The sequence below is a fragment of the Oncorhynchus keta genome, chromosome 33 (genome assembly GCF_023373465.1).
Source record: "Oncorhynchus keta strain PuntledgeMale-10-30-2019 chromosome 33, Oket_V2, whole genome shotgun sequence".
NCBI classification, from domain to species: Eukaryota; Metazoa; Chordata; class Actinopteri; order Salmoniformes; family Salmonidae; genus Oncorhynchus; species Oncorhynchus keta.
Window position 1 is genome coordinate 20,289,127 of NC_068453.1, and position 27,661 is coordinate 20,316,787.

General features: G+C 42.8%; 2 protein-coding genes across 3 annotated transcripts in view; one reads left to right on the forward strand and one right to left on the reverse strand.

The window, feature by feature from the left end:
• The first annotated feature begins 760 nt into the window (after positions 1-760).
• myf5 (myogenic factor 5) lies at positions 761-3,429 on the forward strand. The gene is made up of 3 exons (XM_035748198.1): positions 761-1,286; positions 2,494-2,569; positions 2,914-3,429. The coding sequence occupies exons 1-3, from the start codon at positions 837-839 to the stop codon at positions 3,105-3,107; spliced, it is 720 nt and encodes a 239-aa protein (XP_035604091.1). The 5' UTR covers positions 761-836; the 3' UTR covers positions 3,108-3,429.
• Positions 3,430-11,537: 8,108 nt separating this feature from the next.
• The window catches only part of LOC118366371 (protein lin-7 homolog A), a 40,911-nt gene continuing 24,787 nt past the window's right edge, over positions 11,538-27,661 (reverse strand). The window contains exons 3-6 of one of the 2 annotated variants that reach the window (XM_035748988.2): positions 27,498-27,569; positions 22,237-22,446; positions 16,004-16,215; positions 11,538-13,491 (exon numbers count right to left, since the gene is read on the reverse strand). In XM_035748988.2, the coding sequence (XP_035604881.2) occupies positions 13,467-13,491; positions 16,004-16,215; positions 22,237-22,446; positions 27,498-27,569 (519 nt within the window). In that variant the 3' untranslated portion in view covers positions 11,538-13,466. Of the gene's footprint in view, positions 13,492-15,999; positions 16,216-22,236; positions 22,447-27,497; positions 27,570-27,661 lie in introns of both variants that reach the window. The other variant, XM_035748989.2, reaches the window with a different exon arrangement.

The window sequence follows — 27,661 nt, forward strand, 5'->3', positions numbered from 1 at the left end:
TAATTTGACATGGCTATAATTAGAAAACTAGGTCTTGCAAATTATTCACGAATTGAAGCCCTCGTGTTAATTGCTCAATTACCTATTTTAATGAGCTTTAACAAACACGGACACCCCGTGTATGACACCTTCAATGATGAGTTAGGACCGGTTAGAGGAGTTACCGCAGCAATGTGAATGATCGGGATTTGAAATGTTACACCTCCCTTTGCAGCTGGGCTGCATCTGTAACGCTGCTATTTGTCTCAAGCATAAAATTGGCCTGCGAACTCTTGTACATGGTTCACCTCGTTGCTATTGGTCAGTTTCAGAAAACTAAACTAATCTCCATTATTATCACACATATTTGTAAGATTTTGAATGTTGGCTCATTGCAATATTAGTAGTGTATATAATTACAAATGGGTATAGAAAACATACTATTTTGTGCGATCTGAGAGGTAAAGTTATTCTCCTCTTTACCTGTTCAACTATTGGTGTTCACCAACAATTACCTTTACTCAAAATAGGTCTGTTTCTTACAGAAAAGGGTCATGTAGTGGTGTAATGAGTGGGAAAACACCAGTGAGTGCAGATGTGGGGAACTCTGCAGGGTACTGGGGGTGAGGGAGCGGGTGGGGTGGAGAGCTGAGCTAACCCCAGCCTGCCTGGGCCAATGGGGCATGGTAATTAGATCTGGCCAATGTGGGCCTTGGGCTGTGGACTGGGGGCATATAAGGGGGGCCCCATGGCAGCAGCCCCCTCATATCACTCAGAGGTCTCCTCTCTCACCCCACTGCTCTCCCAAAGCAGAGAGTTATTTCCTTCCTTTCTTCAACCACAACAACAGCCCAGCCATGGATGTCTTCTCCCCATCCCAGGTCTTCTATGACAGCGCCTGTGCCTCCTCGCCAGAGGACCTGGACTTCGGCCCCGGGGAACTGGATGGCTCAGAGGAGGACGAGCACGTCCGGGTCCCTGGGACTCCTCACCAGGCGGGTCACTGCCTTCAGTGGGCCTGCAAGGCCTGCAAGCGTAAGTCCAGCACAGTGGACCGGCGGCGGGCTGCCACCATGAGGGAACGACGCCGGCTGAAAAAGGTGAACCACGGCTTCGAGGCTCTGAGGCGCTGCACCTCAGCCAACCCCAGCCAGAGGCTGCCTAAGGTGGAGATCCTGCGCAACGCCATCCAGTACATCGAGAGCCTCCAGGAGCTGCTCCATGAGCATGTGGAGAACTACTACGGCCTTCCTGGGGAGAGCAGCTCAGAGCCTGGGAGCCCCTCGTCCAGCTGCTCCGACAGCATGGTGAGACTGAGACCAGACACACACGGATTCATATACAGCTTCACTCACTGTCTCCTCATCTCTGTGCGTGCAGCACACAGAGGTTTTATCAGGTCCTGCTAAGTGTCTGCTGAAACGCTTTCCCTCTTTGGACTAATTCAGAGTATTCTATTTGCATGATGGATCACATTCCTGTTAGCCTCTGTCTTGTTGTATCTCCCAAGATCTTGAGTTAAAAAGCTTTTGTTTGCGACTCTAGCTTAGTAGCTTAATTCCCGATGTCTCTGAGCATGCATATTGTAATACTAATTTGCATTTAGAGTATCTCCCTGGATCTGAAGGGGAACAGGCTCACTTCAAATGTAGAATGTGTATTGCATAGACTTGCACTGATTGTGCTGTTGGGGGATCTCAATTACAATGTTCCCTTTTCATCTTCTTTGGCTGCTTCATTAATGTAAACATCTCTTTTGCACTGTTATATATGCATGATGCATTACGTTTCACATGCAAATGCTATCCTTTTTTTATTGGTGTGTTTGGTGCATGTACATTACCCCAGTGCATGCATGATACTTTCTCAGTTGGCCAGTCAAGATTAGACTCAGCTCTACAAAACAGTGGTTAGAAGGTGATGCAATGCTAAATAATAGAATGGATCTTTATGATGGCGGATGGAGTAATGGCTTTCCCACCATTGTACACGTTATAGCCTAATAAACCCTGCTAAATCCACCTTACTGAAGTCTGGCAGGAAAGACTGTGCTTTTCTGCATTCCATCCTGACTGCATGTTCTCCTCCACTGCCAGGATTTTCTGCAGATTTACTGGGAGAAAGTGTCATCTTGCACAAACTGGTGTTGCTTCCACTGATACAATCGATTCGCCACGGCGAGAGCCCGGGCAGATCATGGGAGTAGCCTGCAACTTTGGCCCTGAGGTGGCTGTGAAATAAAGAACCCTAGCCAGACAGGCAGGAACACTGTGGATTTATCAGTCTGGCAAGATGACCAACAATTACATTATTTACCTATATTTTATTATTATTTCACATTTGTATGTTCTTATCTTAGTAGCTTTCTTTATTGTGCACCATTTACAAACCTCAGTTGAGGAAAATGCATTTCAGACACTTCAAAATGTCTGAAACGTAGAAAGGGGAATAATATCACGTGCTTTGTCATGACTGCTGTGCTAACGTCAGTTTGCTCTGTTTGTTTCCTTGTAGATCGACTGTAACAGTCCTGTTGTGTGGCCTCAGATGAACACAAGCTATGGCAATAACTACAGTTACATTAAGAATGGTAAGACACATTGATTAATATGTTTTTTTTTGTTATGTCATATAAAACTAGAGACATTGTCTAATGAATATATGTAATGGACTTATGTTAGGCTATGGTCTGGCTACCACCTGTGTATGCTGAGTATTGTAAAACTTGCCAGGTTTACATTCATTCGTTTTGATTCGTACCATAAAGACACAAATTATGTTCCAAGTTACGTGAATAATTCTGCCTTTCCATTTAAGTTCACCATACACATAAAATGACTCAATTGGACATGGTAGTTAACTGATCTCATCCATAAGATGAGCTATCTTCATTGTCTTGACTGACCTTGTCCTTCCACTGTTTGTCCTGTCTAGTGAGCTCTGGAGAGAGAGGTGCTGGTGCCTCCAGCCTGGCCTGCCTGTCTAGCATAGTAGATCGCCTCTCCTCGGTGGATGCCAGTACCCCAGCAGGGCTCAGAGATATGCTTACCTTCTCGCCCTCCAGCACCGACTCCCAGCCTTGTACTCCAGAAAGCCCCGGGACCAGACCTGTGTACCACGTGTTGTGAAGAAAACCTGCATTAGAATATAAATAATCTGATGGCCCTGATCTTCAACCGCATACCACTTTTGCTTCCTATTTCGGTGATGGCTAAGATCGATCAACACCTGCCAACTTTTGTATTGTAAATAAGATTGTAAATATGTACTGTAAATGTTCATTTATTTTAAACAATATTATACCAAATGTAACATATTTAATTGATCCTTTTCATGTGTCTGTCCTAATATAGACCCATGCATCATTGAAACAAGTTGTATTTAAGCTATTGCATTTGTTAGCTTCACGTTTCTCATGATCAATAAACGTTTCAACAATTCTAGAGTTCCCACATCTGTTGGTGTAAATGTTGTTTAATCCATCTAATACAGTGACTACAGAAGAGAGAGTAGCTTGCATTCCATTCCTGGTCAGAGTGTTGGTGTGGTGGGTGGAGATGGGAAGGGGAGGAGAGAGGGTTTGTGTACCTGTTTTTTCTTCAGTAACAAATGTTTCTCATTGTTAACACCCCTAACTACACCCTAAACACTATGGCTTTGAACAAATGGCCTGAACGTAACACTTGAAATTGTGTGTAAGGGAGGGGAAGGGGTTACTAGTATCATATGTTGCGTGTCATCAAAGCCTATAGCTCATAAAATCAAAGCGTTACAGTCTTTTTCCTGTTGTATTGTGACCCTATTAGGCTAAAAGGATTTCCCTCACATTTATACCACATTTATAATAGAAGAACACAGTCCAATTGAATGTGTCACTGCAGTTTTTTTTTACATGGGTTTGAAAGCAACCAACAGATTATGTAAATCCTATATCACTTGTCCTATGGCAGCACAGCACACAGTCACGCCCATGTGAAAACATAGAAACCTGTCTCGTTGTGACACAACCTTCGAGAGATACGCAAGTCTTCATGTTTATGACAAGCACCTTCCTATTGTGACACCAGAGGGAGAGACTCAGTGGCGAGTGGGCCATAATGGTAGTTAAACACTAGCTCTGCCTCTGTGGCATTATGCTAGATGGCTCTGTGGCATAGCAGGCATACCAGCGAGGGCTTCTATTTCAGTAAGCCACACCGCTGGCTACGAAGCTCCCCGCGCATTGAAGTAATTTTCCATGGCTAAACCTTGGATATAGTCATAAATCACTCATGCACCAGACATGTGACGTCATGAGATGACAAGAGATATAATCTTTGTTTCCACATCAACAGATAGTATGACCCAAGGTTACAACAGGGGGGGGGATTTGCATCAAGTACTTTATTATTAGAATATCATTAATCTATTTCCTTTTGATTCCTCTTCCAACCTGGACAATGTAAGGACTAAACGTAGCCTGACACAAATCACTCTAATGTGAAGTACTCTGGCATTTCTCACAATAGCCAAAGCCATTATTTGCAGTACTGAGTATACACTATCACCACAAGAGGGAGGTATTTCTAATACTTGACTATGAGATGTCACTTGTCATGCTCACATGACTCTCTAGACTCTAGACTCTAGCTGTGATATTGTTTGTGTCATACTCCAGTTAAACAATAACTACCTGACAAATTGATACAGATATAGGATCTTAATTTTACTCAGTTTATTACAACAGGAAAATAATTCTGCAGCAACAGGAAATGAATTATTATGTGGATTATAATTAACAGACATTTTTGTAGGGGTTGACACATTTTTCACAAGGGAAAATCAAGTCTGAGATTTCATAGTGTAAATTACAAAGTCAGGAGTCTTATTAAACCTCATATGTAGTACACGTTTTACATTTCCTGAATTGCAGGAAAGTTCTCCTGGAACAGGGTGATCAAATTAAATTTGACAGACATTGTGCTCTTTTAATTGGACATGTTGGGATGAAAGGTGGACAGTTAACAATTCAATTTCTCTGTAGGCTCCTTCAAAACTACAAAACCCACGTGCTCAAGTGGAGCCAATGTTGTCCTCATGCTCACTGCAAATCCCTCCTTTAAATTATGAGACGGCTATGAGGAGGTTAGCTAGCTGCCAGACTCTTACATTAAATATATTTAACAATATTAAGTGAATAATCACATCAATACAATATAATTAGCATGGTGCATTTTTACCTTGACAGCTCAGGGATTTGAACTTGCAATCTTCCAGTTACTAGTCCAATATATGCCGATGCTCTAACCGCTAGGCTACCCTGCCGCCCTACCTTTGAGTGAGTAATCTAGACATCATGTTGATTTATCCCACTGGGCACAGATGTCCATTCAACGTCTATTCTACATTGTTTAACCAACGTTGATTCAACCAGTGTGTGCCCAGTGGGATTTTAGGCTATAGCTAGTTGTCTAGTTAATAATAGTATACACCCCTCAAATTCAAATCTGGACCTCAAACCATAAAAAAGTCCCCTCTAATCAGTGACTGATTTAAACTTGGGACACCAGGTTTAAAGGTTAAATAAATAAATACTACACAGCAGGATCAATCAATCAATCAAATGTATTTATAAAGCCCTTCTTACATCAGCTGATGTCACAAAGTGCTGTACAGAAACCCAGCCTAAAACCCCAAAGAGCAAGCAATGCAGGTGTAGAAGCACGGTGGCTAGGAAAAACTCCTTAGAAAGGCCAGAACATAGGAAGAAACCTAGAGAGGAACCAGGCTATGTGGGGTGGCCAGTCCTCTTCTGGCTGTGCCGGATGGAGATTATAACAGAACATGGATGTTCAGATGTTCAAATGTTCATAGATGACCAGCAGGGTCAAATAATAATAATCACAGTGATTGTAGAGGGTGCAACAGGTCAGCACCTTAGGAGTAAATGTCAGTTGGCTTTTCATAGCCGATCATTCAGAGTATCGATACCACTCCTGCTGTCTCTAGGGAGTTGAAAACAGCAGGTCTGGGACAGGTAGCACGTCCAGTCAACAGGTCAGGGTTCCATAGCCACAGGCAGAACAGTTGAAACTGGAGCAGCAGTACGACCAGGTGGACTGGGGACAGCAAGGAGTCATCAGGCCTGGTAGTCCTGAGGCATGGTCCTAGGGCTCAGGTCCTCCACGAGAAAGAGAAAGAGAGAGAGAAAAAGAGAGAGGGAATTAGAGAGAGCATACAGGACACCGGATAAGACAGGAGAAATACTCCAGATATAACAGACTGACCCTAGCCCCCGACACATAAAAGATTGCAGCATAGATACTGGAGGCTGGGACAGGAGGAGTCGGGAGACACTGTGGCCCAGTCCGACGGTACCCCCGGACAGGGCCAAACAGGCAGGATATAACCCCACCCACTTTGCCAAAGCACAGCCCCCCCACCACTAGAGGGATATCATCAACCACCAACTTACTATCCAGAGACAAGGCCAAGTATAGGCCACGAAGATCTCTCCCACGGCACGAACCCAAGGTGGGGTGCCAACCCGTACAGGAAGATCACGTCAGTGACTCGACCAACTCAAGTGACGCACCCCTCCTAGGGATGGCATGGAAGAGCACCAGTAAGCCAATGACTCAGCCCCTGTAATATGGTTTGAGGCAGAGAATCCCAGTGGAGAAAGGGGAACCGACCAGGCAGAGACAGCAAGGGAGGTTCGTTGCTCCAGTGCCTTTCCGTTCACCTTCACACTCCTGGGCCAGACTACACTCAATCATAGGACCTACTGAAGAGATGAGTCTTCAACAAAGACGTAAAGGTCAAGACCGAGTCTGCGTCTCTCACATGGATAGGCAGACCATTCCATAAAAATTGAGCTCTATATGAGAAAGCCCTGCCTCCAGCTGTTTGCTTAGAAATTCTAGGGACAGTAAGGAGACCTGCGTCTTGTGACCGTAGCTTACGTGTAGGTATGTACGGCAGGACCAAATCAGAAAGATAGGTAGGAGCAAGCCCATGTAATGCTTTGTAGGTTAGCAGTAAAACCTTGAAATCAGCCCTAGCCTTAACAGGAAGCCAGGGTAGAGAAGCTAGCACTGGAGTAATATGATCATATTTTTTGGTTCTAGTCAAGATTCTAGCAGCCGTGTTAAGCACTAACTTAAGTTTATTTAGTGCTTTATCCGGGTAGCTGGACTTTAGAGCATTGCAGTAGCCTGACCTAGAAGTGACAAAAGCATGGATTCAGTTTTCTGCATCATTTTTGGACAGAAAGTTTCTGATTTTTGCAATGTTATGTAGATGGAAAAAAAGCTGTCCTTGAAACAGTCTTGATATGGTCGTCAAAAGAGAGATCAGGGTCCAGAGTAACGCCGAGGTCCTTCACAGTTTTATTTGAGACGACAAGATTAATTGTCAGATTCAACAGAAGATCTCTTTGTTTCTTGGGACCTTGAACTATCTCTGTTTTGTCCGAGTTTAATAGTAGAACATTTGCCGCCATCCACTTCCTTATGTCTGAAACACAGGCTTCCAGGGAGGGCAATTTTGGGGCTTCACCATGTTTCATTGAAATGTACAGCTGTGTGTCGTCCACATAGCAGTGAAAGTTAACATTATGTTTCCGAATGACATCACCAAGAGCTAAACTATATAGTGAAAACAATAGTGGTCCTAAAATGGAGCCTTGAGGAACGCCGAAATGTACAGTTGATTTGTCAGAGGACAAACCATCTACAGAGACAAACTGATATCTTTCTGACAGATAATATCTAAACCAGGCCAGAACCTGTCCATGTAGACCAATTTGGGTTTCCAATCTCTCCAAAAGAATGTTGTGATAGATGGTATCAAAAGCAGCACTAAAGTCTAGAAGCACGAGGACATATACAGAGCCTCGGTCTGATGCCATTAAAATGTAATTTACCACCTTCACAAGTGCAGTCTCAGTGCTATGATGGGGTCTAAAACCAGACTGAAGCGTTTCGTATGTTATTGTTTGTCTTCAGGAAGGCAGTGAGTTGCTGTGTAACAGCACATTTTTTTTAGAGGAATGGGAGATTCAATATATGCCGATAGTTTTTTTATATTTTCTGGGTCAAGGTTTGGCTTTTTCAAGAGAGGCTTTATTACTGCCACTTTTAGTGAGTTTGGTACACATCTGATGGATAGAGAGACATTTCTTATGTTCAACATAGGAGGGCCAAGCACAGGAAGCAGCTCTTTCACTAGTTTAGTTGGAATAGGGTCCAGATGGCAACTTGAAGATTTAGAGGCCATGATTATTTTCATCAATGTGTCAAGAGATATAGTATTAAAAAACTTGAGTGTCTCCCTTGATCCTTGGTCCTGGCAGTGTTGTGCAGACTCAGGACAACTGAGCTTTGGAGGAATACGCAGATTTAAAGAGGAGTCCGTAATTTGCTTTCTAATCATCATGATCTTTTCCTCAAAGAAGTTCATGAACTTGTCACTACTGAAGTGAAAGCCATCCTCTTTTGGGGATGCTGCTTTTTAGTTAGCTTTACGCAAGGTTAAATTGAGTTCCTCAGTTAGGTAGTTAACTGACTTTTGTACTCTGACGTCCTTGGGTAGGTGGAGGGAGTTTGGAAGGGCATCAAGGAATCTTTGGGTTGTCTGAGAATTTATAACACAGCTTTTGATGATCCTTGATTGGGATCTGAGCAGATTATTTGTTGCGATTGCAAACGTAATAAAATGGTGGTCCGATAGTCCAGGATTATGAGGAAAAACATTAAGATCCACAATTATTCCATGGGACAAAACTGAGTCCAGAGTATGACTGTGGCAGTGAGTAGGTCCGGAGACATGTTGGACAAAACCCACTGAGTCGATGATGTCTCCGAAAGCCTTTTGGAGTAGTTCTGTGGACTTTTCCATGTGAATATTAAAGGCACCAAAACTCAGTGAGGAATGCTGTATATGGCCCAGGAGGCCTGTAAACAGTAGCTATAAAACGTGTTTGAGTAGGCTGCATAGATTTCATGACTAGAAGCTCAAAAGACGAAAGCGCAGTATTTTTTTTTTGTAAATTGAAATTTGTTATCGTAAATGTCAGCAACGCCTCCACCTTTGCGGGATGCGTGGAGGATATGGTCACTAGTGTAGCCAGGAGGTGAGGCCTCATTTAGCACAGGAAATTCATCAGGCTTAAGCCATGTTTCAGTCAGGCCAATCACCTCAAGATTATGATCAGTGATTAGTTCATTGACTATAACTGCCTTGGAAGTGAGGGATCTAACATTAAGTAGCCCTATTTTGAGATGTGAGATATCACAATCTCTTTCAATAATGACAAGAATGGAGGAGGTCTTTATTCCAGTGAGATTGCTAAAGCGAACGCCGCCATGTTTAGTTTTGCCCAACCTAGGTCGAGGCACAGACACGGTCTCAATGGGGATAGCTGAGCTGACTACACTGACTGTGCTAGTGGCAGGCTCCACTAAGCTGGCAGGCTGGCTAACAGCCTGCTGCCTGGCCTGCACCCTATCTCATCTATCTCATCTCAATGAGTTAGCCAGCAATTTTGGGGGGGAAGGATAAGCTTGAAATGGACATGGTCAATTGACTCCTCAACTAAAAACACATATCTAAGTTTAGCTTTCTTAATGAACCAGAAAATCGACCCACGTGACTAATAATAATAATAATAATAATAATAATAATATATGCCATTTAGCAGATGCTTTTATCCAAAGCGACTTACAGTCATGTGTGCATACATTCCACGTATGGGTGGTCCCGGGAATCGAACCCACTACCCTGGCGTTACAAGCGCCATGCTCTACCAACTGAGCTACAGAAGGACTACAAAGTGAGGTGTGACTGGAAGACCTCCAGACCTGGTGCCAGACAGACTACTATACTATAGGCTTCAGTCTAATCTTCTGTATAGCAGACTTTATCATCATTTATGTTAACACTACATAACCTTTCTAGTCTATCCTACAGATAGTATCCTACAGATAGTATCCTACAGATAGTATCCTTGGCCCTTTCTTCTTCATTTGCTTCCATGGGGAATCATACAAAGTATTGTTTTATCACCTACCTCCAAATGTCTGTGGCACAAAAGCAGTGTTTTCTGCCTCTAGGTTGCCACGGTAGACCAATAGGGTATCACATCACACGTAGTGCCTCTACACTATAGAGTCCCCCCCACCTGCATCTGGAAGTATGTTGTCACGGAGACAGAGAGGATGTGATTTCACCTGGTTATGAAGTAAGTGGTGTGTTCCAGCATTACACAGAAACACATCAATTCACACCAGTCATATCAGTGTGAATACCTTACAGTGTTATACAGTGAATACATATGCTGGCTATGCTGTTATTCATTTGCATTAGACTCATCAGATCAATCTGATTCATTTAAAGGCTGTGCTAATGGAAATGACTTGTAGCCAGGAGTCATATGTCCAGAAAGATGAGATTAGATGCATATAATGCAATGTCATTCCCGAGGGCTCAAATGTCAGTAACCACGACATGACCCTTTCTCTGTAGTTTATACATTCTCCAACATAAGCCCTCTAGACTATATGAAGGTCTCTGTAGTGTGTAGCCTACTGATTGATGAATTCAAGCTGAGATCTATTCATTTTACTGAATAAGAATGACAGATATGAACACATTTCACTGATCTCTCATCAGTGATGCCTAATTATGAGTTTTGGTTTCCATCCTCACTACTTAGTTCATTAGCGCCGTGGAATGAGAAAAGAGGTGATTAAATAGATAGATGGATTGCGAGGATGAGTCGTGTTTGTGAATTAGACATTCCTGATGGAAATATTCCTTTGATTCTATCTGAGGGAGGTAGAATTAAGCAATAAGTCCCGAGGAGGTGTAGTATATGACCAATATACCATGGCTAAGGGCTGTTCTTAGGCACAATGCAACGCAGTGTCTGGAAACTGCCTTTAGCCGTGGTATATTGGTCATATATCACAAACCCCAGAGGTGCCTTACTGTTAATATAAACTGGTTACCAACGTAATTAGAGCAGTAAAAATGTTTTGTCATAATCGTGGTATACGGTCTACAGCTTCAGCCAAGTTTATAATAGCACACACAGCCTGGTTTGTCTAGTGATGTAAAAAAGACATGTTCCCTTTGACAAACACAATAGTAGGCCGATACACACTATGTTCTATATAGTCAGTGTAGGCAAGCAAATCCACATCCTCAGCTTGAGTTTCCTTCCTCCATCTTACAAGAACCACTGAGCTCCGGCATTAGTTTCAGTGTCTGCCTTCTGTATTGACGTCCATTGGCGATTGGGTTTATATTCAGATGCTTCAATTCAAGGGGGAATTATAATGTAAAAGCGTCATCCACAGGCATTTCATCTCAGTACAGTGGAAGGCAGTGTCAGAACCAGTGACCCCATCACTGAGAGACCTTAATTGCTTTGGAAGAGTGCTACACTGCTGCCCTGTAACTTCCGTTCACAGCTCAAACAGACAGGGGTCAGGAGTTAGCTGTAGCCTGCTTCCCCTTACCCCAGATTTCAGACAAGCACAATAGACACAGTAGAAGAAGCAGTTCGGGGTCAATGAAGTCATCAATGTACACACGCACATATATTTATTTATACAAATATAATATGTATAACAATTGCATATCACCTGGTGTCTTTTTTTCTGTATAATCAGGAAGTACAGTACGTCCAGTCAGGAAGTACAGTACGTTGAATCAGGAAGTACAGTACGTCGAATCAGGAAGTACAGTACGTTGAATCAGGAAGTAAAGTACGTCCAGTCAGGAAGTACAGTACGTCCAGCCTAAAAAATGCAAGTCGGCAATAAGAAAGAGAATAAGTAAATGTACAAAAGGGATCTGTCAGAGGCAAGATGAACTGCTCAAAAGTTGAGGGACAAAACACCTTCATAGCCCAATCTGGTTGGACTATCAGGATGGCACATTGTACACAGTATGGATGTTAAATGATCTTTCACTACTTCAATACCCACCCACAAAGGAACTAGGCCTATATAGAACATACATACTAGAGTTTGCTACTAGGAAAACCATCCAATGTATTGTTTGTCTGACAGTACTACAGATACAAGACCACTTTTGAAACAGTGTTGATCATCGACTGGTTTTCTAATAGCTTTCAATGAATCCACAGTGCAACTTGTTATACTTAGATATGGTTTCTTGCCATGAGAATACTATGTCAGACGATAGGTAGAGGGTTGAAGGAGAGAGTTTAAAACAGAGGTCCCTTAGTGATAAGACGACTAGAACATTCCACAGTCTCTTACTCACAATGATTGTCAAAATGTAAAGGTGACGACGCAGATCCAGGAGAATGAGTCCATTAACCATACTATTCTGGTACGAATTATACACTGGGCTATAGGTCTTGTACAATTCAATATTTTAAATAATCATCTGCATGTTAACAAACACACACACATACCTTAATGAAATGACTTTATGCAAAACTCAGATTGTAAACAATAAAATAGATTGATTTAAAAAATAAAGACAATTGTACCATTTCATTAACCCGCCAGGTAATTAATATACATATAAATGTGTTTGACATTCCTCATATAAATGAAATTATATTGATATATGTAGATTTGATATGATTACTCTATATACTCTCTGTATATATTCATTTGATGGGAGTAGATGACTAAAAATCATTAAACGCCTGACTTGAGAGCTGAAAGTCAAGATATGAAATTTCACGATAATTGTACTTGTATTCAATTGTATGAATACAATTATCTCTGTGTATTCATCCACTTTACATACCTCTCTTTTAACAGCCGTTTGATTTTAATGTCAGGAGCTGCCTTATGACACACAGTGCATAAGATACAGTTGACCGAGTATTACATGGTTAACTTTTGTATCTTTCCCACATACTGTATATCTCTAATCGTTACTCTTATGTGAAATGTAAAACCAACGAAAGTCTGTTATTGCTAAATCTACAAGTTTCCATACAAAATATTTTCTCGCTGCAATATGTATAAGGTAAAAAAAAAAAGAGTTCACATTTATCCAAAGCAGGACAAGTTTGAGACAAAAAAAAGCAATGTTCATTCATACATGGACAAGTACAGTATAGAAGAAACAATAGAAATATCATTGTTCAAAGCTATAGCAAAACCAAAGTCAGGAAACAAGTGAAATGAATTCAAAACAGATAACAAAAAGAAGTAAACTATCACAAATGACAAGGAGCATTGTGGAGGGTTACAACTTTCAACTGTTAGAGGACAACTTCAAATGAACACAAACAAAATATGGGTTTCAGTGCTAGCCTCCAATCTCATGTCACAAGCACCGTTGTTTACATTTCAGAACAGATATCTTTCAGTTTTGCTTCATTCTGTTGGTAGTACATTGAAGGGGAGAGAGAGTCTTCACTGCTTAACAGTATCATATTCTCCTCTACCAGGTGGTTCCGTCGGGATCCTCAGCACATAGAGATGGACTCAGAACCTTCCTTTCAGTGTCCCTCACTTCTTCTTCTTTTGGAACAGCCTGTGAGAGGGACAGGTGTAAGAAAAGCTGAGAGCACTTTGACAGGTCGGTAAAGTGAGATGCTAATGTCATATTCTGGTCCAATAAGTTACAAAAAAGTGTAGTGTACTCTGCTGTGAATTGCAAAAAGCCCATTGAACTGTGAAAAGCCAATTAAAAATGATTGTGAATGAACCTTTTACTGCATTGGGCTAAATCGGGGTCACACCGAGTGTTTCTTGGTAGTCTTAAACAAATCTACTTTGAAACAAATGCATATACTTCTCACACATGGTTATGGACTTTAAAAAAAGAAGACACCTGTAGCATGTCAGATAAAGAGTTGAAATGTATTACATTTTGAGTTTGCATCCCAATATTACACTTTAGATACATCACAGAAGACTGAAATATAACAAAACCATTTGACATAAAAACACCGGATTTTCAGTCAGGTTCTAGAATGTTTAAATGTAAATGACTTAAATGTAAATGACTTAAATGTTTATTAATTATGAAAAATATGAATAACATTCCACCTATGATGTCTGTGGAATTCCCACTACTACTGAGAACAGAGATATAGCAGAGCCTATTGTGTCCTCGGGCCTTGGTCAGCCTGGCCAGGTATGCGAGAGAGAGACAGAATGGCCGGGCAGCGAATCAGAGAGGAAGGCTACATGACGAACAGATTCCATGGTGCTTTCCACCTAGCAGACGGCGCGTGTCGCCTGCTTGGCCACCGGCCTCTTGGCCCCTGTGGCAAAGCCCTGTAGTCAGCATGCCAGGGTTAAAACAACATGATCCCTGCTCAGTCCCCACTCCATGCCTCTACTGCACAGGTCTACAAGCTCACACATACCACCCCGAGCTAAACGAGGGCTACACGAGGAGGGTTACTATCAAACGATCAGTGCCACTGAGGATCTCTTAGCCTGCAGGTGGTGTTAAGTCTTTTGTGATGTGGCCCAGACAGGCTTAGTATTACTACTGCCTATTTTCAGAGTTGTCCTTATTTTAGCTTTATCACCTCCAGCAATCCAAGCAATGACGGGCTATATTTGTATACCACAAGTCTGCCTCAACTTTGCACTGATGCAGTCAAGTCTGCTCTGTGATATGTGTTATAAAACATGTAGCATCCCATGAGCGTCAGCTCTTATTTGCTCAGCTATATCTAAAATAATTCACAAGCCACACGGCTGAATTACTGACACAACGGTTATGACTGTACAGGGGATTGCAACTGCTAAGTTAACAAACACCCGGACATAGATTAAGCGCTCATTCCAGGACCTTAATGTGTGCTGCAAGGAAATGTTTAATGAAAAATTGAAACGCTTGATGTAATCCTCTGTAACTTTTACCCAAAGGACAAGGCCTGGTATCATTGTGCAGTAGGAGCCTCTCTGACAGGAGCCTCTCTGGTACTCTCTCTGGGTATAAAGAGCCCAATGGGTTTTAAAGAACCGCTGAACATGCCGATTGGCACTTCTGTTTTTCTGTTGCTCATTAGAAAAACAAGATTTTAGTCTTAGAGGTTTGTTTCCAGACCGATTCCACGCTTGGTTAATGATGTTTGTCCCGCATGAGACACTGTAGACGCAGAAGCCTATTTCACTTCCTCAAAATCCCAAGAATGAATCGAAGATAACTCAAGAAATCTGTAATTACATTTGGACGTTTTTGCCAAGGATGTTTAAGTTGCGCAATTTTACATTTCACTAAGGTGTTTGTTGCAGTATTTCTCAAGTAAAAAAATGCACAACATGTTGTCTTATGTAAACAAAGCCAGGCTGCTGGGCAGGTCTGTCTCACTGTATGCTATTGAATAGAGAGCAATCACTGCAGCTGTTCACCCCATGTTAATAGGCAAATGTACTTAGTCTAATCCTTCATTTGCCTGTTGTGACACACAATTGTTCCAAACACTTTGTAGTCAATTTGGACACTAGAATAACTGTTTCTGACTCATATCGATGCCACATAGACAGTTTTCAAAGGCATTCGTTGCGCTTTAAATGCTGTTGCTCTTTCAATGGTGCAATGTCTATCTCCAGACAATGCCAGCCTCCGTCAGTTCACCCTATTCCCCAAAAACCTTTGAGGTGCTAAAGAATCCCGTGTGGCTCAGTTGGTAGAACATGGCGCTTGCAACGCCATGGTTGTGGGTTTGATTCTCACGGGGGGACAAGTGTGAAAATGTATGGACTCAAATTGCTCTGGATAAGTGTGTCTGCTAAATGACTGAAATGTAAAATCCCTGTCAGATCCTTAAAACAGTTTCAATCTAAATTAAATCATAGAATGGCAGGTTTAGAGGACTGGTCTTCTTACTGTACCAGCTGTTTTCTTCATCCGTGTGGTTCAACTCCTTCTCCTCGGTGGTCCCAGATCTGGTTTGTGCTGTCTTGCCAACACCTACAGTCCTTTTTGGTGTGACAATGCCCATAGGAGTCGGCATGACAGTACAAATAGATCTAGCACCAGGCTACGGTCCCCCACCCTTAAAGCAATGAAAGGCCTCACCTACGACATATGATTCTGCTGGGTAGTGAGGTTCTGCTGCTGCTGAGCCTGCATGAGGAGCTGCTGCTGCTGGCGGCGGCGGGCCGTGCGGAGCTTCTCGAAGCGCGCCTCCATCTCCTCCAGGACCTTGGGCGTGTAGCGTACCACCAGCTTCACACTGTCCTTGGCAGCCTTCAGAAGCTCCACCGCCTTCTCGTGGTGCTCCCCCTCCACACTCTGGGGAGATACAGTGAAAGAGAATGAGAGAGAGAAGAGACTCAGCACATTTAAGAAATGTGGTGGCAATGTGTTAGTGTTGTAGTGATATGGTCACTGAAGTCTGCCTCAGTTTCTTAATTGGCATGGACAGAGAATTAAAGAAACTTTGCCAATACTTTTATGTTAGCAACAGTGACACAGTTACACAGCAGCAGCTTCAGTTTCTAAATGGTTACAACCAATTACGTTTGAACTGGAAGTCAAATGTATTTTTACTTAGTTCAACAAGCATTGCATATTGGTATAATTAGTACTTCATCCTCAAGCCCAGAGTAATATACAGTACCAAGCAACATTTTGGACACACCTACTCATTCAAGGGTTTTTCTTTCTCTTTACTATTTTCAAAAAAAATAATAAAGACATCAAAACTATGAAATAACACATATGGAATCAAAAACGTGTTAATTAAAAAATATATATTTTATAATTGAGATTCTTCAAAGTAGCCACCCTTTGCCTTGATGACAGCTTTGGCATTCTCTCAACCAGCTTCATGAGATTGGAATACAGAAGATAGCCCTATTTGGTAAAAGACCAAGTCCATATGATGGCAAGAATAGCTCAAATAAGCGGAGAGAAATGGCAGTCAATAATTATTTTAAGACATGAGGGTCAGTCATCCTGGAAAATGTCAAAAACCATAGACCGTTACTGTCACGACTCCTGCCGAAGTTGGTCCCTCTCCTTGTTCGGGCGGCGTTCGGCGGTCGAAGTCACCGACCTTCTAGCCATCGCTGATCCTCTTTTCATTTTCCTTCGGTTTTCTCTTGTCTTCCATCACACCTGGTTCCAATTCCCATCAATTACATGTTGTGTATTTAACCCTCTGTTCCCCCTCATGTCCGTGTGGGTGATTGTTTATTGTAAGTGCTTGTGCACGTCTGTCCTGGTGTGCCTCGGGTTTTGTACCCATTTGTTCATTGTTATGTTTTCCGGTGGGTTTTGTTATTAAACTGCACCGTTTGGAAACACAGTTTTTGCTCTCCTGCGTCTGACCTCTGCCGCCAGTACGCACCCCGTACAGCTACGATGAAACTGGCTCTCATGAGGACCGCCACAGGAAAGGAAGACCCAGAGTTACCTCTGCTGCAGAGGATAAGTTCATTAGAGTTAACTGCACCTCAGATTGCAGTCCAAATAAATTCTTCACAGAGTTCAAGTAACAGACACATCAACATCAACTGTTCAGAGGAGACTGCGTGAATCAGGCCTTCATGGTGAAATTGCTGCAAAGAAAACACTATTAAAGTACACCAATAAGAAGAAGAGACTTGCTTCGGGCAAGAAACATGAGCAATGGACATTAGACCAGTGGAAATCTGTCGTTTGGTCTGACGAGTCCACATTTGACATTTTTGGTTCCAGTAGGGGAAGGGATTATCTCTGCATGTGTGGTTCCCACCGTGAAGCATGGAGGAAGAGGTGTGATGGTGCTTTGCTGGTGACACTGCAAGTGATTTATTTGGAATTCAAAGCACACTTACCCAGCATGGCTACAACAGCATTCTGCAGCAATACGCCATCCCATCTGGTTTGTGCTTAGTGGAACTATCATTTGTTTTTTCAACAGGAAAATGGCCCAACACATCTCCAGGTTGTGTAAGGGTTCTCTGACCAAGAAGGAAAGTGATGGAGTGCTGCATCAGATGATCTGGCCTCCACAATGACCCGACCTCAACCCAATTGAGATGGTTTGGGATGAGTTGGACTGCAGAGTGAAGGAAAAGCAGTCAACGAGCGCTCAGCAACAGACCCCGCCCTGTGCAACTGGGTCCTGGACTTTCTGGCGGGCAGTGGTGTAAGTAGGAAACAACATCTCCACCCTGCTGATCCTCAACACTGGGGCCCCATAAGGGTGCGTTCTCAGCCATCTCCTGTACTCCCTGTTCACCCATGACTGCGTGGCCATGCACGCTTCCAACTCAATCATCAAGTTTGCAGACGACACTACAGTGGTAGGCTTGATTACAATGACAAGACGGCCTACATGGAGGAGGTGACGGGCCTCGGAGTGTGGTGTCAGGAAAATAACTTCTCACTCAATGTCAACAAGACAAAGAAGATGATCCCCCCCCCCCCATCCACATCGATTGCACAGTAGTGGAGAAGGTGGAAAGTTTAAAGTTCCTTGGCGTTCACATCACGGACACACTGAAATAGTCCACCCATACAGACAGCGTTGTGAATAAGGCGCAACAGCACCTCTTCAACCTCAGGAGGCTGAAGAAATGTGTCTTGTCACCAAAAACACTCACAAACTTTTACCAATGCACAATCGAGAGCATTCTGTCGGGCTGTATCACCACCTGGCACGGCAACTGCACGGCCCACAACCACAGGGCTCTCCAGAGGGTGGTGCGGTCTGTACTAAGCATTGTAGGTGTCTTGGAGGGCAAACTACCTGCCCTCCAGGACACCTAGAGCACCCGATGTCACAGGAAGTCCAAAAAGATAAATCAAGGACAACAACCACCCGAGCCACTGCCTGTTCACCCCGCTAACATCCAGAAGACGAGGTCAGTATAGATGCATCAAAGCTGGGACAGAGAGACTGAAAAACAGCATCTATATCAAGGCCATCAGACTGTTAAACAGCCATCACTAACATAGAAAGGCTGCTATCAACATACAGACTCAAATCTCTGGCCACTTTAATAAATTTACTTAATAACAGTATCACTAGTCACCTTTAATAACGGCACTTTAATCATGTTTAAATATCCTACATTACGCATCTCATATGTACAGTGCCTTGCGAAAGTATTCGGCCCCCTTGAACTTTGCGACCTTTTGCCACATTTCAGTCTTCAAACATAAAGATATAAAACTGTATTTTTTTGTGAAGAATCAACAACAAGTGGGACACAATCATGAAGTGGAACGACATTTATTGGATATTTCAAACTTTTTTAACAAATCAAAAATTGAAGAATTGGGCGTGCAAAATTATTCAGCCCCCTTAAGTTAATACTTTGTAGCGCCACCTTTTGCTGCGATTACAGCTGTAAGTCGCTTGGGGTATGTCTCTATCAGTTTTGCACATCGAGAGACTGACATTTTTTCCCATTCCTCCTTGCAAAACAGCTCGAGCTCAGTGAGGTTGGATGGAGAGCATTTGTGAACAGCAGTTTTCAGTTCTTCCACAGATTCTCGATTGGATTCAGGTCTGGACTTTGACTTGGCCATTCTAACACCTGGATATGTTTATTTTTGAACCATTCCATTGTAGATTTTGCTTTATGTTTTGGATCATTGTCTTGTTGGAAGACAAATCTCCGTCCCAGTCTCAGGTCTTTTGCAGACTCCATCAGGTTCTTCCAGAATGGTCCTGTATTTGGCTCCATCCATCTTCCCATCAATTTTAACCATCTTCCCTGTCCCTGCTAAAGAAAAGCAGGCCCAAACCATGATGCTGCCACCACCATGTTTGACAGTGGGGATGGTGTGTTCAGGGTGTTGCTTTTACGCCAAACATAACATTTTGCATTGTTGCCAAAAAGTTACATTTTGGTTTCATCTGACCAGAGCACCTTCTTCCACATGTTTGGTGTGTCTCCCAGGTGGCTTGTGGCAAACTTTAAACAACACTTTTTATGGATATCTTTAAGAAATGGCTTTCTTCTTGCCACTCTTCCATAAAGGCCAGATTTGTGCAATATACGACTGATTGTTGTCCTATGGACAGAGTCTCCCACCTCAGCTGTAGATCTCTGCAGTTCATCCAGAGTGATCATGGGCCTCTTGGCTGCATCTCTGATCAGTCTTCTCCTTGTATGAGCTGAAAGTTTAGAAGGACGGCCAGTTCTTGGTAGATTTGCAGTGGTCTGATACTCCTTTCATTTCAATATTATCGCTTGCACAGTGCTCCTTGGGATGCTTAAAGCTTGGGAAATCTTTTTGTATCCAAATCCATCTTTAAACGTCTTCACAACAGTATCGTAGACCTGCCTGGTGTGTTCCTTGTTCTTCATGATGCTCTCTGCGCTTTTAACGGACCTCTGAGACTATCACAGTGCAGGTGCATTTATACGGAGACTTGATTACACACAGGTGGATTGTATTTATCATCATTAGTCATTTAGGTCAACATTGGATCATTCAGAGATCCTCACTGAACTTCTGGAGAGAGTTTGCTGCACTGAAAGTAAAGGGGCTGAATAATTTTGCGCGCCCAATTTTTCAGTTTTTGATTTGTTAAAAAAGTTTGAAATATCCAATAAATGTCGTTCCACTTCATGATTGTGTCCCACTTGTTGTTGATTCTTCACAAAAATATACAGTTTTATATCTTTATGTTTGAAGCCTGAAATGTGGCAAAAGGTCGCAAAGTTCAAGGGGGCCGAATACCTTCGCAAGGCACTGTATATACTGTTCTATACCATCTACTGCATCTTGCCTATGCCTACCATTAGTCACTTTAAATAATGGCACCTTAATAATGTTTACATATCCTACATCACTCATCTCATATGTATATACTGCTCTATACCATCTACTGCATCTTGCCTATGCTGCACGGCCATCGCTCATCCATATATTTATATGTACATATTCTTATTCATCCCTTACATTTGTGTGTATAAGGTAGTTGTTGTGAATTTGTTAGATTACTTGTTAGATATTACTGCATTGTCAGAACTAGAAGCACAAGCATTTCGCTACACTCGCATTAACATCTGCTAACCATGTGTATGTGACCAATAAGATTTGATTTGATGTTTTGGAACTCCTTCAAGGCTATTGAAAAAGCATTCCAGGTGAAGCTGGTTGAGAGAATGCCAAGGGTGTGCAAAGCTGTCGTCAAAGCAAAGGGTGGCTACTTTGAAGAATCTAAAATATATTTTAATTTGTTTAACACTTTTTGGCTACTACATGATTCCATATGTGTTATTTCATAGTTTGATGTCTCCACAATTATGTAGAAAATAGTAAAGAAAAACCTTTAAATGAGTAGGTGTGTCCAAACATTTGACGGGCACTGTATATTTTCACATCACAATTCTGGATGTTATGGAAATCCTTTATGAAGCTTGCTTTTTACATTTTTAAAATATATTTTTCTCCCAATTTCATGGTATCCAATTGGTAGTAGTTACAGTCTTGTCTCATTGCTGCAACTCCCATACGGACTCGGGAGAGGAAAAGGACGAGAGCCATGCGTCCTCCGAAACACAAGCCAGCGCAACCAAGCCGCACTGCTTCGTGACACAATGCACATCCAACCCAGAAGCCAGTCGCACCAATGTGTCAGAGAAAACACCGTACACCTGGCGACCTGGTCAGCGTTCACTGTGCCCGGCACGCCACAGGAGTCGCTAGTGCGAGATGAGACAGGAATATCCCAGCCGGCCAAACCCTCCCTAACCCGGACGATGCTGGGCCAATTGTGCGCCGCCCATGGGCCTCCCGGTCGCAGCCTGGGCTCGAACCCAGAGTCTCTGGTGGCACTTTTATGTCCAAACACATCCTGACATTACCATGCAAATTGGTTTTCATTTGATGGTGTAAATGGACAGTTACGGAACAGGATTCAGCAAGGAGTGACTTTGAAAGGCGAAACCGCTAAGCCGTGTGAAGCTTGGAACACTTTGCTCATGGTGACATTGGCTGCTTCTAAAAAACTGTCTCTTTGTAATAGCTTTTGTTGTTGCCCGTTGCTTTAGTCGTAGATAGCGCTCCTGTATCTTGGACGCTGGTTCACTATAAGCCTATTGTTATTTAGGTCTTCAGAAAACCAATCACTCTGCTTGACCCAATCCATATTGTGACAGTTTGACTCAAGGTTTAGACAAAATGCTTCCCGGCTCGGATGTCAAGCAAGATGAGAAAATGAATACCTGGAAATATTAACTACAGCACACAACTGTGATTGGGACTCGTAATATACAAAATATACACAAATTCACAGAATATCATAAATAGGGTACAGAGTTATGTGACTAGACCTAGCGGTAATCGTAAATAATCTATACATACCACGCCATTGACAGACAGGAGCTGGTCCCCTCGCTTCAGTCCCCCATGCCTCTCAGCCAAGCCCCCTGGAATGATGCGGGAGATATAGATGGGAGAGTTCTGCTCCTTGCCACCCATCACATTGAAGCCCAGCCCCTCCTCCGTCTTGGGCAGCTCCACCACTCGGGGGTGAGAGTGACCCTCGCTGGCCGCAAAGGCTGCAACTGTGGCCTGCAGAGAGAGACAGAAGAGAGGATAACGATCAGACCATTATTGGTGTGTTCGGCACTAACTCCATGCCCTATACCACCCTATTCTGTCTACCACACAAATAGATTAGATAATGAAGATACTAAGTGCATGAACTGGGATTGCATTTCTAAACAGCCAAATAAGTGTACAGACTTAAATTCGCTCTGTGGGTGGGACCTTCTGACTTCTCTCTCTAAACAGGGCTTAGAGACGTCCAGTAGGACTAAAATAACAAAGTGAGAGCCAAGGCGATGATGATGATGTATTGTATAGCCATGTGAGATGTTTTCTGGCTCTGTAAGAACATGGATTAGCACATATCTGTCGCCGTTGGAGAAGAAGAGGCAAGATAACTTTCACCCCAACTAACTAAATGTCTGTGAGCCTGCTTTACTAAATTCCACTGGCTTGGGATGGCTTTCAAGTTCTAGACAAATCTTCTTCTCGCCTTGTCGTCTGAAACAAAGTGTGCAGGAGCTTGTTAGCCCAGCCTGGGAAAGGAACAGCAGATGTACATCGCCACAGGTGCCGGTCTGTCAAGTCTGTCTCAATATTATTATTAAGCAATACATTCTCAGGAAACTGCCGGGGAAAAAGGCCTCTGTTTCAAAGCTTGCCGTATGTGGATTCAAAGTTTTCCCTAGCAGGTGAAAGCCCAAAGCTTTGAGATCCTCCACTTTTCCACCCCCCTTCCATCTCTCTCTCCCACTGTGAGGTAAAGAAGCACTGTGCTCAGTATGCCACCATCACCTCTCTGGCTAACGGCATAACAACCTTCACAAGTGTATCTGCCTTCCTGGGAGGAAGAAACTAGGTTGCATACGGCTGCCTCTTCCAAACGCAAAAAGTGTCCGAACCAAAGAAAAATGAAAGCTTACTGGGAAATTGCCTAAGTAATGTCACCACAGTACATATGGAAATGACTTAATTTCAACAAAATGTTATTATCAACAGCCATCAGTTCAGCTCAGTCTTTTCTCTGGAGCACCATAGACTAAGTGGTCTCCCATCTCTGGAAGATAAAAGATAAGAACCTCAGGCCAGGAATTACAGTCTGGAATTGATTCAATTAACGGTACTAAACTGAATCAAGTGCTCATGTTCTCAGGTGGAACACATTTTAATTGGTAAACGGTCACCAGCAACAGTTCACCAAAGGCATCTAAAATAACATCTTGCTAATGCCTCAAGATTGCTGGTGTATCAAGGATCCCTGCTTTTCAATAGGACTATAACACATTTTTTTAGGCCCCCAATTTCCTACTTATTAAAGTGGTTCATGTGAAATGTGCTGAGTGCTGCCCTCCAGGCCTTTGGTCAGCGATGTACTTGAGATGTACTTGGAGAGGAGGCTGATGAAACAAGCACCGGCTCAGCTAAACGGAAACTCTCAAGAGGGCGGCACTTTCAAAAGCAGCGCACCATCTCATTTCGATGTCATCCATTGAAATCACTCACGTGGGCGTGGAAGCCAGTGAACGGACTTTGCTCAATGTTAATTGCTGCTCCGCTGGTGGCTACATTTACTATGCTTTTGAAAAGACTGGTGATGGACAAGGACAAAGTTGAAAGAAACTTCATGATGTTGTCATTGCTTTCTTGTGTAAACAGTGTCATAAGGACAATCGTGTGTGCTTTAACACTGTGAAGTACAAGCACTTTCATGAATTGTAAAGTAGTTTGATAAGAACGATCTACATTATCTCTTTCAAAACAGCCTTTGAATAAGCTTTGGAGAAAAAAAAAGACTTGTTTATGATTATGTACATTATAATGTTGAACAGAGACTTTGAATATTCCACAAATGATGGATATTTGAAGGGAAATTAAAAGGACACGTCACTGTAACAGCAGCATACCATCAACCTCAACACCATTTGATCTGAGCAGGTTAGAAAGACTATTTTGATATTCCATCAACATCAGACACAGTGGTGTCCTTCAATAGGCCAGTCGGACTGAAGTCGGAAGTTTACATAATGAAATAAACAAGTTTACATGTTGAAATAATTAAAACTTGTTTTTCAACCACTCCACACATTTCTTGTTAACAAATTAAAGTTTTGGCAAGTCAGTTAGGGCATATACTTTGTGCATGACACAAGTCATGTTTCCAACAATTGTTCACTGTATCACAATTCCAGTGGGTCAGAAGTTTACATACACTAAGTTGACTGTGCCTTTAAACAGCTTGGAAAATTCCAGGAAATTATGTCATGGCTTTAGAAGCTTCTGATAGGCTAATTGACATAATTTTAGTCAATTGGAGGTGTACCAGTGGATGTATTTCAAGGCCTACCTTCAAACTCAGAGCCTCTTTGCTTGACATCATGGGAAAATCAAAAGAAATCAGCCAAAACCTCAGAGAAAAAAATGTAGACCTCCACAAGTCTGGTTCATCCTTGGGAGCAATTTCCAAACGCCTGAAGGTTCCACATTCATCTGTACAAACAATAGTACGCAAGTATAAACACCATGGGACAAAGCAGTCGTCATACCGCTCAGGAAGGAAACGCGTTCGATCTCCTAGAGATGAACGTACTTTGGTGTGAAATGTGCAAATCAATCCCAGAACAACAACAAAGGACCATGTGAAGATGCTGGAGGAAACAGGTACAAAAGTATCTATATCCACAGTAAAACAAGTCCTATATCGACATAACCTGAAAGGCAGCTCAGCAAGGAAGAAGGCACTGCTCCCAAACCACCAATAAAAAAAGCCAGACAACGGTTTGCAACTGCACATAGGGACAAAGATCATACTTTTTGGAGAAATGTCCTCTTGTCTGATTAAACAAAAATAGAACAGTTTGGCCATAATGACCATTGTTATGTTTGGAGGAAAAAGGGGGTGGCTTGCAAGCCGAAGAACACCATTCCAACCGTGAAGCACGGGGGTGGCAGAATCATGTTGTGGGGGTGCTTTGCTGCAGGAGGGACTGGTGCACTTCACAAAATAGATGGCATCATGAGGTAGGAAATTATGTGGATATATTAAAGCAACATCTCAAGACATCAGTCAGGAAGTTAAAGCTTTGTCACAAATGGGTCTTATGGCTTATTTATTTATTTAACGAGGCAAGTCAGTTAAGAACAAATTATTATGTTCAATGACAGCCTAGGAACAGTAGGTTAAGTGCCTGTTCAGGGGCAGAACGACAGATTTGTACCTTGTCAGCTTGGGGGTTTGAACTTGCAACCTTCCGGTTACTAGTCCAATACTCTAACCACTAGGCTACCAACAAAGTCAAGATATTGGAGTGGCTATCACAAAGCCCTGACCTCAATCTTATAGAAAATGTGTGGGCAGAACTGAAAAAGCGTGTGCGAGCAAGGAGGCCTACAAACCTGACTCAGTTACACCAGGCCTGTCAGGAGGAATGGGCCAAAATTCACCCAACTTATTGTGGGAAGCTTGTGGAAGGATACTTGAAACGTTTGTCCCAAGTTAAAAATTTAAAGGCAAAGCTACCAAATACTAAATTAGTGTATGTAAACTTCTGACCCACTGGGAATGTGATGAAAGAAATAAAAGCTGAAATAAATCATTCTCTCTACTATTATTCTGACATTTCACATTCTTAAAATAAAGTGGTGATCCTAACTGACCTAAGACAGGGAATCTTTACTAGGATAAAATGTCAGGAATTGTGAAAAACTGAGTTTAAATGTTTAAATGTCAGGAATTGAGTTTAAATGTATTTGGCTAAGGTGTACGTAAACTTCCGACTTTAACTGTATGTCCTTGTATACCTTTCATCCAAGATGGAAATTCACAACACAATCCAGTCTGATGAAAGTCATTAAAAAAGGTTACCCTGTTTACTACTCCTTTAGAAAGGGACTGAACCATAGTCAAAGTTTTACAGAGCATTTGCGATTGAAGAGATGACGTTTCGCTGACAAAAAAAAGCGCCCTTTTGGAATTGTATTCCACACCAGCCCTAGTTATTTACTCATCCTGCTTGCCCAGTGCTGTCAATCAATCTGTGTCCTACTCCTCTGTGTGCCCAGGCCGTGTAAGAAGATGGAGGCAGCAGTCTCTGTGTAACGGATGTGAAACGGCTAGCTTAGTTAGTGGTGTGCGCTACATAGCGTTTCAATCGGTTACGTCACTTGCTCTGAGACCTTGAAGTAGTAGTTCCCCTTGCTCTGCAAGGGCCGCGGCTTTTGTGGAGCGATGGGTAACGATGCTTCGAGGGTGACTGTTGTTGATGTGTGCAGAGGGTCCCTGGTTTGCGCCCGGGTATGGGCGAGGGGACGGACGTAAAGTTATACTGTTACATTGGTGCCGTGACCCGGATTACTGGTTGCTGCGGAAAAAGGAGGAAGGTCAAAAGGGGGGTGAGTGTAACGGATGTGAAACGGCTAGCTTAGTTAGCGGTGTGCGCTACATAGCGTTTCAATCGGTTACGTCACTTGCTCTGAGACCTTGAAGTAGTAGTTCCCCTTGCTCTGCAAGGGCCGCGGCTTTTGTGGAGCGATGGGTAACGATGCTTTGAGGGTGACTGTTGTTGATGTGTGCAGAGGGTCCCTGGTTCGCGCCCGGGTATGGGCGAGGGGACGGACGTAAAGTTATACTGTTACATCTGGAAGGAGCAGCCAACTGTATCAGTCAGTGTGCGTACCTGCCTACGTTGCCCCATCTCTTCTTCACTCACTCTCTGATGTATTGGTGACACTGGGAAAGAGGACTGTTATGCACTCCTCTCTCTCATCTCACCCTCCCTCTTGATTCCCTCTTTTCCTGTCCCCCTTTTACTGTTAGATGTCTGTTTTATTCTCCTCCACAAAAGAAGCTCTCCTCCGAAAGAATATGAATGAGCGGTGGAGGAGGGACTCATTGGTGGAACCTCTCAAGTGTTTACATCCAAGGTCTGCTAATGAGTCATTAATTGTGCACCAAACCTGCTCCACTCTTTGATCATCTGATGGAGACATGGGTGTTTATGTATCTAGGCTACATTGTACAGTATCTGTCAGCCTCAAGTTTGGTCAATACAGTCTGAGATTAGAGTATGTTTGCTCACCTTCGCTGTAGCCCGTGCCTGGTACTCCGGACAGCCATTGACTGTGATTGTTTCATGCATGTACTGGTACACCTGAAAGAGATAAATGGACAAACCATGAGTGTATTTTCTCAGTACTTTTGAATTTTCTGTAACATTTCCCCAAGTCTCGTGCATGTTCAATC